General features: G+C 42.7%; 1 protein-coding gene across 5 annotated transcripts in view; it reads right to left on the minus strand.

The window, feature by feature from the left end:
• Positions 1 to 1,744: 1,744 nt before the first annotated feature.
• LOC112576689 (valine--tRNA ligase-like) overlaps positions 1,745 to 13,603 on the minus strand; it is a 109,025-nt gene continuing 97,166 nt past the window's right edge. For all 5 annotated transcript variants that reach the window (XM_025259327.1, XM_025259326.1, XM_025259329.1 and 2 more), the window contains one exon: positions 1,745 to 2,119. In XM_025259327.1, coding sequence (XP_025115112.1) covers positions 2,039 to 2,119 — 81 coding nt within the window. In that variant the 3' untranslated portion in view covers positions 1,745 to 2,038. The remainder of the gene's footprint in view (positions 2,120 to 13,603) is intronic.

Raw genomic sequence — 13,603 nt, forward strand, 5'->3', positions numbered from 1 at the left:
ACTTGAACAAATAAAGCCGTTTTTACGAACCCTCTCTACTATGCCACTCTCGCTACTATGCCACTTTTGCTCGGTCCCGGTAGGTGGCATAGTAGGGAGATTTGACTGTATTGTACTCTTCCATAGTAAAACTCAGTAATCAGGAAGAAAATTTTTTTTTTAAATTATAAAAAAAAAATTTCAAATGCATTTTTTGGAAATTTCCATCCTAATGTCATCCTAACTCAGTCACAGAAAGTTGAAACTTCCAACAGGACATGTAAGAATTCAATTTACAACTTTTTGGTCCAGATGATGTAGACATACTATTGTAGACTATGACTGCCTTAGTATAACTCAGTAATTAGGAGACAAAAGGTTTTCAAAACACCCAAATTGTAGCCATCAGGAAGGAAATTTTCACAAGCTTCAAAATAGACCTACGCTCGCTATTATTGACTTCCATAGTAAAACTCAAGCTTCAAAGATAATATAGACCTACGTTCGCTATGATTTATGCAGCTTTATACACTAGTGTAGACTTCCATAGTAAAACTCCAGCTTCAAAGATAATATAGACCTACGCTCACCATGAGTCATGAGTGTCGTTCCGCTCCAGACTATTTATAAAATGTAAGAAAAAAATGGGAAAATCGCTGCCGCAGGTTGCTGACTGTGCTACTGTAAGGATGGCAAAAGGTGTTTGAACCGTTATTCAAAATACAGAGGTCATTTTCCATAAAAAAAAAATGATCCAAACAACTCTCCTCTAGTGTCAGTCGAGGCCCCCATTAAAGTCCCTCAAAAGAAGGACGGGAGCAGGAAGCTAATGTAGTCGAGGGAGAGGAAGAAAAACTACAGCGCTGGAGAGAGCATTCTGAGTCAGTTCTGAACAGTCCAAAACCCCCTTAGCTTGCAGACATCCAGCCAGCAGCCATAGACCTTGACATCTGCACAGACTCGCCAAGCCTGGAAGATGTGACGGCAGAAATCAAGGCAATGAAGAGCGGCAAAGCACCAGGGGCAGATGAAATAACAGCAGAGATGTTGAAAGCAGATATGAATGTGACAGCTCCCAAGCTGACAAATCTTCAGGCCAGTATCGGGGCAGCTCCCTGATACGTGGAAGACAGGACTCCTCTTGAAGTTACCCAAGAAAGATCTTGGAGACTGCAATAATTGGAGGGGAATAACACTTCTGACACGGAGCTCACAGACCCCTTCAACGTCAGTACTGCGGTGAAGCAGGGCTGCATTTTGTCGCCGTTCCTCTTCATCCTGGCCATGGACTGGATTATGAAGACTTCCACCGACAGTGAGAGGAGAGGAATCAGATGGACCACGACTATGACAGCAACAACGCTGGAAGACTTGGACCTTGCTGATGACATCGCCCTGGTGTCGCATCGCCACCAAGACATGCAGGAAAAAACAAATGCCTTCTCAGAAACAGCTGGAAACCTTGGCTTGAAGGTCAGTGCAAAGAAAACGAAAAGAAGTAGAGTGAACGCCAAGAAGTCCAAGACAGCATCAAAATGAATGGAGAAGAGATTGAGGAAGTTGACAGTTTCACTTATCTTGGGTCCAAAATGGGGATGCGGAGGTGGAGATTCGAGCCCGACTGGCGAAAGCCATCCAGGCCTTCGACTCACTCAGGAGCACGTGGAAGGCAAAAAACATCAGTCAGAAGATCAAGCTGAGAATCTTCGTCAAACGTGATCTGAATATTTAGAGCATATAAATTCATCAAAATAGAAAATCTTACTTGCTGAGATCAATGTCTTGTTTATTTAATTAAAATTCATCATATCAGAGTAATTAACACAAAGTGTTTTGCAAATTGTTTATATACATCTTAAAACTTAGATGTCTGTACCCATATACGATAAAAGTTTTGTTTCTATATCAAATACAATCAAAGCCAGATAATGCTAACTTGAAGGTGATGGAAATTTATTTTTGATGTTTTCGTTTGATGCAATTTTTGTATCTGCTGAAAAGTTATTAGCTTCAAAATTAAGGGTGCTTGAATGGAACTCAGTCGTGGTTCTTCCACTGTTCATGATTTTGATTCAAGTATCCTCTTTAGACTGTTTATTGCAGCAACTATGGTCTTCAGCTCTGTCTGTAGCGATGCTTCCTGCCCAAAAAAATCAAACAAATAAAAAACTTTTATTAAAATTTGATGAAGCAATGTGAAAAAATTCGATTCTGGTCAGAGTTACACGATGAATAAACAGAAAAGAAGAAAGTTTTGAAACAATTTTCTTTCATAATGACATTCTGATTCAAATAATAATGTATCCTACGACATATCCACTTTTTGTCTGTGACTTCTTTTCATGACATCGTTCTGCTTTTCTCTCATTGCCAGTTGGCTTTTGTGTCTTAAAAAAATGTCAGAGACTGAGCTTAAAAAAGGTTAATCTGACAAGCAAAAATGAAATTAAATGGTACCTAATAAGCATAATACCTAATAAGCATAAAAAGTTTGCAGTTGAAGACAACCCCCTCCAAGACATTTGACTTCCTGTATCCCCTAAAAAAAATATTATATCAATATGCCTGCTCTAAATGAAAAACACTATTAGTCCCACATCAGGAATATACAACTATTGCAATGCCAGGAGCACTAAGTTGTGGCAAAAGGTTATTGGAGAATTCAGCTATTTTAAAAAAGTCATAAAAATAAACTATAGTATAAATAATAAGAACAAATAAAATAACGAATAAATTTTCAAAATCTGCAGAATAATATGTGTAGTATCGCACAACATCATAGCCAAGATAGGTCACACTCTCTTACTTTCTCGTAAATATGAAAAACATTAGGTATATCCAATGCCCTTTGCACAAAATACTTTGCACTCAAGGCTAAAAAATATACATATATGATTTCCATACTAAGAGTTGAAAGTCCTGAAAGATTTTGGCACCCATTACTTATATAACTATCATTTACACAGCTTGGAACATCATCTGAAATTCATTTTACTGTTATTTACTAGTTTAGGGATGTCAGTATTTTTGATGATTTCCCCTTTATTTTCACTATCATCGTTATACATAATATACTTTATCCATCATACTTTTCACTAGAACTCAACTTGATTGAGAAAGGGTCAAGCTAAACTATGTGATGTCACATCAATCTTTTTCATGCAAGTTATTCATTTATGACATAGCATTTATAGTGTAGCACATGCTCAATTGCTCATTATAACCAGCAATAAAAGGCATTACGGAACATCATCAAGGCATTAAATAAATGACTATCTTCACTATTCCTGTCGCTAGAACAACAACATAGGGTCACAAGATTTTTAGTTATTGTGCAGCAAAACAATGGAACTCTGTCCCTTTCAAAATCCATTATCCACTATTTACAACTGAATCCTTTAAATGTGCACTGAACACACACCTCTTCTTTGAGCATTACTCCTAATAACAGGCCACAGAATGCTTCTCCATTTTCAACCCTCCCCTCACTTACGTTTATTGCTAATTCCCTACTGTATTCCTCCGCTGAATCACGACACTCTTAGTTCTTGTTACCTTATTCCTTTTTGTGTTTTCTATATTTGTCTTTTATTAGTCATCAGTACTGTCGTTCATCCTTCCGTTAATTCGTATGTTGTCTTATTCTTGTCTCAAGTGATAAGAGCACACTCCTTACGAGTGTGTGTGAGCTATACAAATCATGCATTATTATTTGTTATCATTAAAGTAGTGAACATTCAATTGCCAGTTTGAACATATCCTAATAAGTAATGCCTTTTTTAAAAAAAATTACTAAAGGAATAGAGCATAATTTATTTTTAGCCATTAATTTCAGGCATAGGATAATATAATGTATACCAATGTTGTAATCTGAACTGTTTGAAAGGCTGCTTTGACTTTCCTCATAGAAACAGAAGAACCATTCCTATTTAATAATATTTCTGCCACCAGAAATCATTCATACAGAAGAGAACTTCACTGAATAGGCCATCAGCCAGTTTCAAGGGGAGCATAAAAAAAATCACGGTTATACACAAATTGTGTATGATTATCAACACAAATTTTATAATTGTAGCAGATATACCAAGTTACTTGTGTAATTACAAAAACACAAGTACTAAGAGAACAGAAAAAATATGCTATCTTAGGGACCTATCTCTCCGATCAAATGTGGCTAGGGGGTTAGAAATATTAATTATAGTGTCTGACATTATACACTGGAATCTGAATAGAGAAGGTCTTTTGTAATATGTTTTGGGGATTTAGCCTTCTCGTAAATCAGAATACATAGGACAGACAAATAGAAAGTGTATTTCAGTTTCTTCATCCTGACAGAACAGGCATTTCCTATTCTGATTTTCAGCATAATAGCAAAGCTTATGACAGCCCAAATCTGAAACACTTAGCCTAAATCTTACCAGGGCATCTCTCATACCAATATGCTTAATATCACCAAGAAAACTGCTCAGTTTTGTGGAAGATTTGTATAAATTATAGGGAAAGAAAGTATTTGACATTGGCAACACCTTAATTTTCCCATACAAAACTTTAACCATATTTATACAATGTGATAAACCCAAGTAACCTTGTTCTCATTGTGCAAACATTTCAAGGCTTTTTTTATGGAAGCGCTCACGTGGCATCTGTAGTATCTTCAGCCAGTAAGCAATACATGTAACATATGAATTAATGTACAGGGCAATGAGTCCACCTTCCTTATAGACCAATGTATTAGCAGTTCTACTCATTAAGACATTTTTTTATAGCAAGCAAACGGACATTTTTGATAATGGTATTATCTGCCATCAACCCCCAAATTTCACAGTCAAAGTAATATGGGTTGCACTTGCAAATCAAATTGTTTAAAAAACAAAGCTGGGGTGCAATCATTAAGAGTCCACAATACCCGGAGAATACTTATGACACCAAACTGAGCTTTAGAGGCAAGGTCTTCAAGAGCATGTGTATAAACACAATGAGTGAACATAATTATACTGAGGTATCTGTACTTATTGAAGTCATCTAAGGTCATCTCTTGTTGGTCTCCTAGAGCCTGGAACCTGTTCTTTACTTCCATAGCAAAGGCTTGTTTGGTGGCTGGATCTTTCAGTTTGACGGAGTCCACTCTCTGCTGGCGCGCCTGTTTTCCTCGCGATCGACGTAGCTTCAGAGAAACTGCGGCCATCACAAGAGTGTGGTCTCTAGCAACGTCTGCTCCTCTGTAGGCTCTGACATCTTGAAGTGAGCTCCAACGAAGTTCAACGAAGGCATTGGCGATGTGCTCCGCCTATTCTTCAGAGATTGTACTGCTCGCATTACTTCTTCAATGATAATAGGGTTATTTAACTTAAGGTCATCATCATCATCAACAACAACAGCAGTAGCAATATGTGTAGTGTTTGTGTTTATCTATGCTTGACATGCTTGGAACAGCAAAGGAATTAAAAATCTTTCTAAAATGACAATGCCAGGTTTCAAGGGCTATAGATACTAGTAAATTTTCTTCTCTCGAGAGTTCCCCCAAAGCAATTTTGGATTAGAAATTCTGTTCTTCAGGGTGTTGTATTTTGTATTTTGTGGTTACCTTTCTTTGAAGCAAAGTTTTATATTCCTTTCTCTTTGTTATATAAGATAATCTAGCACTAGCCCTTTGGGTTTTAGTGAAGGTCAACAATCTTTTCATAATTTCCTGGCATTTCTACATTCTAAATCAAACCAAACGTTCTTTCTGCTGCATCTATTGGTACTCCTTATAGTCCTCTTCATACAACTCCCAGCTAGTCTGAGACCTTCATTAAACTTAAGAAGTGCCTTAATAAAGTCTCCTTGGATAAGACTGGTTGCTTTCTCAAAACATTTATCAAAACTCTTCACTTCTTCTGAATGTAATCTTAACTTTAACTCGTCTAGTGTAACACTGTTACAAACAAATGTTGCATAGCCATAGCTTTTCTATTTCACCATGAGGTTGGCATGATCAAACTCAAGCGAAATGTGGAGTTCAACAGGCATATGTTTGGACTCCGTCTGTGAGATAACATTAAAGGCTTTGCATTATCTAAACAAAGATTTTGACAACAAAGCATAATCTATCACATTACATCCTTCTGAGAAGGTTTTTGACTCCGTAGACAGGAAAACCATCTGGAAGCTGATTCAGCACTACAGATTTCCACCAAAGTTCATTGCCATCATCCAGCAGCTGTATGAGGACTCGATATGCCAGGTGATCCACAACAAAAAGCTGACTGACCCCTTCGCAGTGAGGACTGGAGTGAGGCAAGGTTGTATGTATGCTCTTGCCAACAATCTTCCTGATTGTGATAGACTGGATTATGAGCAGAACAACCTCTAACAGCAACACGGGCGTTCAGTGGACCTTCACCAGGCAACTTGAGGACCTCGACTTTGCGGATGACATCACCGTTGTCCCACAAGCAACAACATGCACAGACTCGCAGAAGAAGCAATGACTGGCCTGACCATCAACATCAAGAAGACGGAGGTAATGTGAGTCAACAACAAGCAAGAAGCCCTACTCCAACTACATGGGGAATGTATTACAGAGTCGGACCATTTCACCTACCTTGGCAGCATAGTCAGCAAAGATGGAGGTACAGATGAAGATGTAAGAAGCCGAATAAACAAAGCCAGGCTTGCATTCCACACCCTACGACCTATCAGCAACATTTTTTTTACACACTAAGATCCGGATCCTTAACACAAATGTAAAATCAGTCCTTCTATATGGGTCTAAGACATGGCATGTGACAAACACTATCACTAACAAGATTCAGACATTCGTCAACAGATGTCTATGCCATCCTCAACATCAGATGGCCCGAGAAGATCTCCAATGCAGACCTGTGGGAGAGAACCAACAAAAAACCTGCCAGCCATGACATCAATAAGCGGAAGTGGGGCTGGATCGGTTACACCTTGCTAAAGCCGGCCGACAAGCTCTAGGCTGGAACCCACAGGGGAGGTGAAGGGTTGGGAGACCCAGACAGACGTGGAGATCAGTCCACAGACAGTGGGAGGCAGCTGGCATATGGTCCCAACTGGAAAGGGATGCCCAGAACCGGGTCCGATGGCGGAGTGTAGTTGCAGCCCAGCTTGTTGCCTGGCAATTGCTGTTGAGTAGCACTGGCGGATGTGTCTCGTTTTAATCTCATGTTGTAGCGAGCTTGGCTAGTGGTCTCAGTTCACACGAGCTTTTGGGATGGAGTGTCCTCTGCATCCATGTAGTGCCAGTATTTTCCGAGCGTAGTGGGTGATTGCACAGTTGTTCCATTTCGGGACCTTATGATGTTATTTGCGTGGCAATGGTTGTTGTTGTCACAGGGGTACAACTTTGTCTTCTCTAGCATATCAGGTTTGTAGAGGCCGACAGGGAGTTGGCAACTAAGAGACTGCAAGTTTTCAGGGATCTCCCCCCATCCCTCTTGTAACGGACAAGTACTTAGTAGAGGGGGTTAGGAGGGAAGATCGACAACCGCGGTTGATCTGATTTAGCGTAGTGGGCTGGAAGTTGTTTGCCCTTGAGCAAATGACGTAAACTGGGACGTCAAAATAAGGTGACGTAAAAGATAGAGGAAAATAACGTTGAGAAATAACGGTGAGCAGAGAGCAGACGGCGGAACCGAAGTGAGAGCTGGTGGATTTTTCTTGGGACTTTCTCGCAACTGCTGCGACAGCGGGAAAAAAGTATTACGGGAAGTAATACCGTGGGTAAACTACAGGTGGATGTACTTCACAGGTCGTGAGTCACTGTAGTCCGTGTTCGCACCGTGGGGAGCTCTGTGGCTTGGGCATCCCGCAGTACAGTGAAGTACTGGCGTGAGCGAGAAAAACAACGGTCCCAGAACGGAATATGTATTACTGGAAGTAATACCGTGGTTAAACTACAGGTGGATGTACTTCACTGGTCGTGAGTCACTGTAGTCCGTGTCCGCACCGTGGGGGAGCTGGAAGGGACAGTTCTTAACAGCTGGAGAGTAAGCGCCGGTGGAGGAAAGGTTTCCTCCCGGCCTTCAGCTGATCTAACATCATCCGGCCAAACATCTAGGAGGCGGCCGCATGCGCAAGACCGAGACGTCTGCTTGTAAACTGTGGTACCGTAAAAACTATTTATTTTCAATAATAAATAGACTTCGTGGAAAGAAGATCAGTGGGACTGATTAGAATAGAGGACTTGGGAGGGTCTCAGAGACTTTAATATAAAAGGTTAATGTTTCATCAAGAACGAACATTTTGTTTTATTCTTCATCAGTGACAATATTTTATGAGAGTCGATTTCATTGTTAACTTTAATAGTACGTGGGATGAATGATAACATATTGGTAATATATCTTGTGTGGCGAATGAAGGAGTGAATCTATCAGTGTGGATATTTTGCCTTTGTTTCATTTGACATTGTATTTGAATTGAATAATTATTCGTGCCTCTAAGAGAGTACGCCCACCCTCAAGCGATCAGGATATTTTGGTTTGTGGAAAGAATGCGCGTGTCTGCGGACGGTCCGTGACATTTTTGGTGACCCCCGACGTGATCGCTTTAGGGTGAGGCGGTACTAGGCGAGGTGGTTTACATATATTGTACAAAAGTTATTATTGGTATCTGGTGGATAATTTTGACTACTCTTGTTTTGCCATCGTAGGGTACATTTCTTTAAATTGTTCTTGAGAGACATGGAATTCCCGGATATAGATAGCTTTATAGCCCAGGGACTGAAAATGGGCTATACTGATAGTGCCCTGGAAAAGTACGTACAACAGTGCATAGAACGTTTTGATAGATATAAAGAAAAGGAAAGAGAAGAAAGGGAAAAAGAAAGAGAAAGAGAAAGAGAAAGGGAACAAAAGGAAAGAGAAGAAAGGGAAAAAGAAAGAGAAAGAGAAGAAAGAGAAAGAGAAAGAGAAGAAAGGGAAAGAGGGAGAGAAAGGGAGTTTGAGTTAGAAAGACTTAGGCTACAAGCAGAAAGCAGGACAGAAGGGGAAGTAGCTCAATCCACGGGGGGTCCGCGTGGTAACCTGCCCAAACTTCCAATCTTCCGTGAGGATAAAGATGATATAGACTCTTTCATCTTTAGGTTTGAAGCGCATGCAACTGCTCTTAGGTGGGAGGAGCCGCGATGGCCTTTGCTTATGTCAGCTCTTTTACAGGGTGAGGCTTTAACCCTGTATCATGCACTTTGTGCAAGTGGGGTAGTTGATTATGTAACACTTAAGCGGGAATTACTTCAAAAGTATCAGTGTACCGCTGAGGGATTTCGGGAACGATTTAGATCCATCCGACCCGAATCGCAGGAATCAATGGCGGCATTTTTTTCTAGGTTGTCCGGTTTAGCAAACCGTTGGATAACTTTAGCCGAGGCAGACAAAACGTATGATGGTCTTTTGGACCTCATGTTACGAGAACAGATTCTCCAGAGCGTAGCGAAGGAATTAGCTGTCTTCCTGCAAGAACGTGAATTTAAGTCCGCAGCCGAGATGATAGCAAGTGCAGAGAAGTACAGGCAGGCGCATGCCAATAAAAGTATGGCGAGGAGAGCCGAGTCGTATCGAGTTGCCAACACCGGGGCAGTGGCGTAGGAAGATGTTCGGCGTTGGGGGGGCAAACTCCCTGCTGACAGTGAACGGCGTCCGCACTCGCACATTACGTAAAAAAGGATGGGGGGTGGGGTACTGCACGCACGCACGTACACTGTGGTAGCATCACAACACGCTGCTTTATTGTTAAAAGGCAAAGCAGCATTAAATAAGAACAAACAAATTAAAGAATGACTCCCCGGCTAACGCATTCACAAGAAATGTGATAAACGTTATAATCATATAAATCATATTAATCAAGGCTGGCAAGTCAGTGTGCCAAAAAAACTGCGTCTTCGGTGATTTCTATTAATGAACTCCATTGCAATCTCGTCCAGATTAAGCAGATCAACCCTCTCTTTAAATACACGCATAATGAGACAGTTATTCAAGCGCGTTTGTGTCATGGAACTTCTCAGGTATGTTTTTGTTTCTTTTAAGGAAGAAAAACTGCGTGGAAAAACAAAGGTAAAGATTAATTAAGCCTACTCACCCAACGGCTCGTGACACGCTTTGTTCTATCTCACAACAAACGCGGGGAAAATACGCTGGTTGCTGGAACCCTCTTCTAGACACCACGTACGCCAGTTCCAGCGACAGTACACACAGCACGTGGCAAACCCCCGACTACTCCCAGAGACGGGCACAGGTCTCTCCACCACCGCAAAAACTCCTCTTCCGCCCCGCCGTTCTCCCAGTCCTGTGTGGCAGGTTTCTATAGGCTTCGAGAAACCTCCAGAACCTTTCCCTACCCACAGGGACCAGCGTCCGCGAGATAATACACGTTACAAAGAGACACAGCCCTATACCTGAACTTGGTGTCCACACACCCTAGGAAAATAGCCCCATCCACCCCAAAGAGAATCAAAGAGACCAGAGAGGAAGAGACGCAAGGCTACCCTATAATTAAGGGCCATAAACTGGCCAGACCACCGTGGCCAGGGGACGAAACTAGGGTGGGAATGGCCTCAGGGCCACCCCTTCCTCGCTACCCGACGGTGCTGAGCCAGCGATGCGACACTTTCTATGGCCATCTACCAAAACACGGACACAGATATACAAACCAAACAGTATAACACAGATAACTTATGTTGAGTACCAGCCACAGTCGTTGATGATAAAAGAGTGCCCTTGTGTAGTTTTGGAAATGTTACTTATGCACTTCCCCCTGAGTCGTAGATAGCAATAATACCAGTCTCTCTGTCTCTAAACAAAACTACCAATATAGGGACTCAGAGTCTTTGCCTTACTTAGGTGAAGTCAAAGCCGTCAATTCGCACTAAACCGTTGGTGTTTAGTAAGATGGAAGTCCTCGTGCTTCGCTAGCTTTTCACAAAGTGTAAGGGTTCCTGGCAAGACTGGGGTATTGGTATGCAACTAATTCGTTACTGGCTTTCTGTGTTCCCGATGGCCAGTGCGACCCCTTTTGGTTGTAAGCAATAGCAGATAATTTTAGGGTGACAGCGAGTGGGTGGGGGATGTTTGATGTTGGTCAAACGAAAACCGCCAAAGAAAAGGCGTCGCATTATGGGGCAGGGGGGAGGGAGACCACACTCGATATACCGATGTACTGTCCGGCTGCTTTCTTCGCTCAGGCTTCAACACAGCCTGCAATTAGCATGGCAAACAATACCAACGGACTGTCCCCGATCTGATCGTCAGAGGTGTTAGAGCCTCCACTTGCCTCAGGGCCCGCTTTTGTGACGGTGATGACCGTCTCCTCTCTACGTTCCCCTACCTTTCTTCAGTTCTTTGCTCTTTGTGAGAATTACGTCTCAAATATTGGGGGGGCAAAAGGATATTCCTGCCCCCCCTGTATTTTCCTTGGGGGGGCGGCTGCCCCCGCTGCCCCCCTGGTTCCTACGCCACTGCGGGGTGAATTGGCGTCCTCGGTCACCCAATTCTAGGCTTCCTAATAGGCCAAATAGTCCTCGTAAATCAAGTCCCAACAAAACCTTTCCCAAAGGAAGTAACGGGCCGAGAAGGCAAAGAGACGAGGTACTGCGAAGGCCTAAGAGAGAGCTCATTTGCTTCGCTTGTAACGAAATTGGACATTTTGCCCGTGAATGCCCTTATGTTAGACGGAGAGAAAACACAGAAGTATCCACTCCGGTAGTAACCAGCGTTTCCATCCTGTGTAGTACTCTTAATAGTGAAGAGATGGATCGACTTCCTCTCTATCCAGGTTATATTAGAGATAAACCCATAACGGTGTTAAGAGATACGGGAGCCACAACAGCAGGCATAAGAGCCTCCCTGGTTAGGCAGTCAGAATACACTGGACAGTCCCAGTCCTGTATTACGTTTGGGGGTAATACGGAAGTCTTTCCAGTCGCTGAGGTACAGGTAGAGACCCCTTTCTATGCGGGTAAACTACGCTGTTGCGTAATAGACGAACCAATAACAGATTTAATTTTGGGTAATATAGACGGGGTAGAGGGAGTGTTGGTGACAAAACCAAAAGCAGCCTTAGTCACAACCAGAGGACAGAAGAAGCGGGAATTGGAACTGCCAATTCCGCTGCATATTCCAAAGCCAGCAATGGACATCACTAGAGAGGAGTTAGTTCGACTCCAGAGGGAGGATCCGACATTGATCACATGCCGAGCTGCAGCCTGTCAAAGGAGCGAAGAAGCCAACCTGGAGACAAACTTCCATCTTCAGCAGGGAATGTTGATTCGATCATCCCGCACCACTACAGGGACTTTTCAACAAGTGGTGGTGCCACAAACACTCAGGGCATCAGTGTTATGTGCGGCTCACGATGGTCTTTTAGCCGGACATGCAGGCGTCCGTGCCACGCTGAATCGGGTGCTCGCCAATTGTTGGTGGCCGGGAGTAAAAAGCGACACCCGAAAGTATTGCCAAACATGTGACGTGTGCCAGAAAACCGTGGCACACGGAAGAAATCGACCAGTGCCGCTCGTACATGTGCCAGTCATCGATGAGCCCTTCAAGAGAGTGGCTATAGATATCATGGGTCCTATACATCCATCATCTAATGAGGGCCATACCCATGTATTGAGTATAATAGACATGGCGTCCAGATATCCAGAGGCAATACCGTTAAAAAGAATTGACAGTGTATCTGTGGCTGAAGCACTCTTGGCTGTATTTGCCAGAATGGGTCTTCCCGAAGAAATTCTATCCGACCAGGGGACACAATTCATGTCCGATGTCATGAAGGAATTTCTCAGACTGCTGTCCATCAAGGGTTTACGTTCCACCCCTTACCATCCACAAACGAATGGGTGCGTGGAAAGATTCCACGGGACATTAAAACCAATGCTGCGGAAGTTGGTACATCGCCAGCCTCGAGAATGGCATCGCTATCTTCCTGCTCTTTTATTCGCTTGCAGAGAGAAAACTCACGAAAGTACAGGTTTCTCACCATTCGAACTCGTTTTCGGACGACGACCAAAGGGATCACTTGATCTCCTTATCTCAACTTGGACAGAGAAGGAAATCAGTGATGAGGATGCAAAACCTGTTTACCAATACATATATGAGTTGAGAAATCTACTACAGGAAAGCTATCAACTGGCCCAAGAGAATAGCCATAGGACGGCGGCAAGAAATAAACGTTACTTTGACAGAAAAACGCAACAACGAACTCTGCAGGTGGGGGACAAAGTGCTGATAATGTTACCTACGTCCACGAATAAACTACTCATGCAATGGAAGGGACCTTTTCCAGTCATCCGGGAATGTCATCCAGACTACGCGATCCATATGCAGGGAAAAGACCGGGTTATGCACATTAATATGTTGCGCAAATATCACAGACGTGAACCGCCGATTGATGTGAAGATTCCAGACACCACCAAAACGGCTAACTGTGGACAGACCAATGACGATAAATCCATGGCTTTTTCGGATCTTATCTCGGAAGAGATGTGCCCCCAAAGATTTATCATGCCGTCAGGAGTATCCGAGAAGAAATCAAATGGACACCTGGCAAATGTGACCTTATTGATAGCCGATACCGATGATGATTCCGTGGAAATACCAGTTCTTCCTGGGGAGATGGAAGA

The sequence above is a fragment of the Pomacea canaliculata genome, linkage group LG12 (assembly GCF_003073045.1).
Source record: "Pomacea canaliculata isolate SZHN2017 linkage group LG12, ASM307304v1, whole genome shotgun sequence".
Lineage (NCBI taxonomy): Eukaryota > Metazoa > Mollusca > Gastropoda > Architaenioglossa > Ampullariidae > Pomacea > Pomacea canaliculata.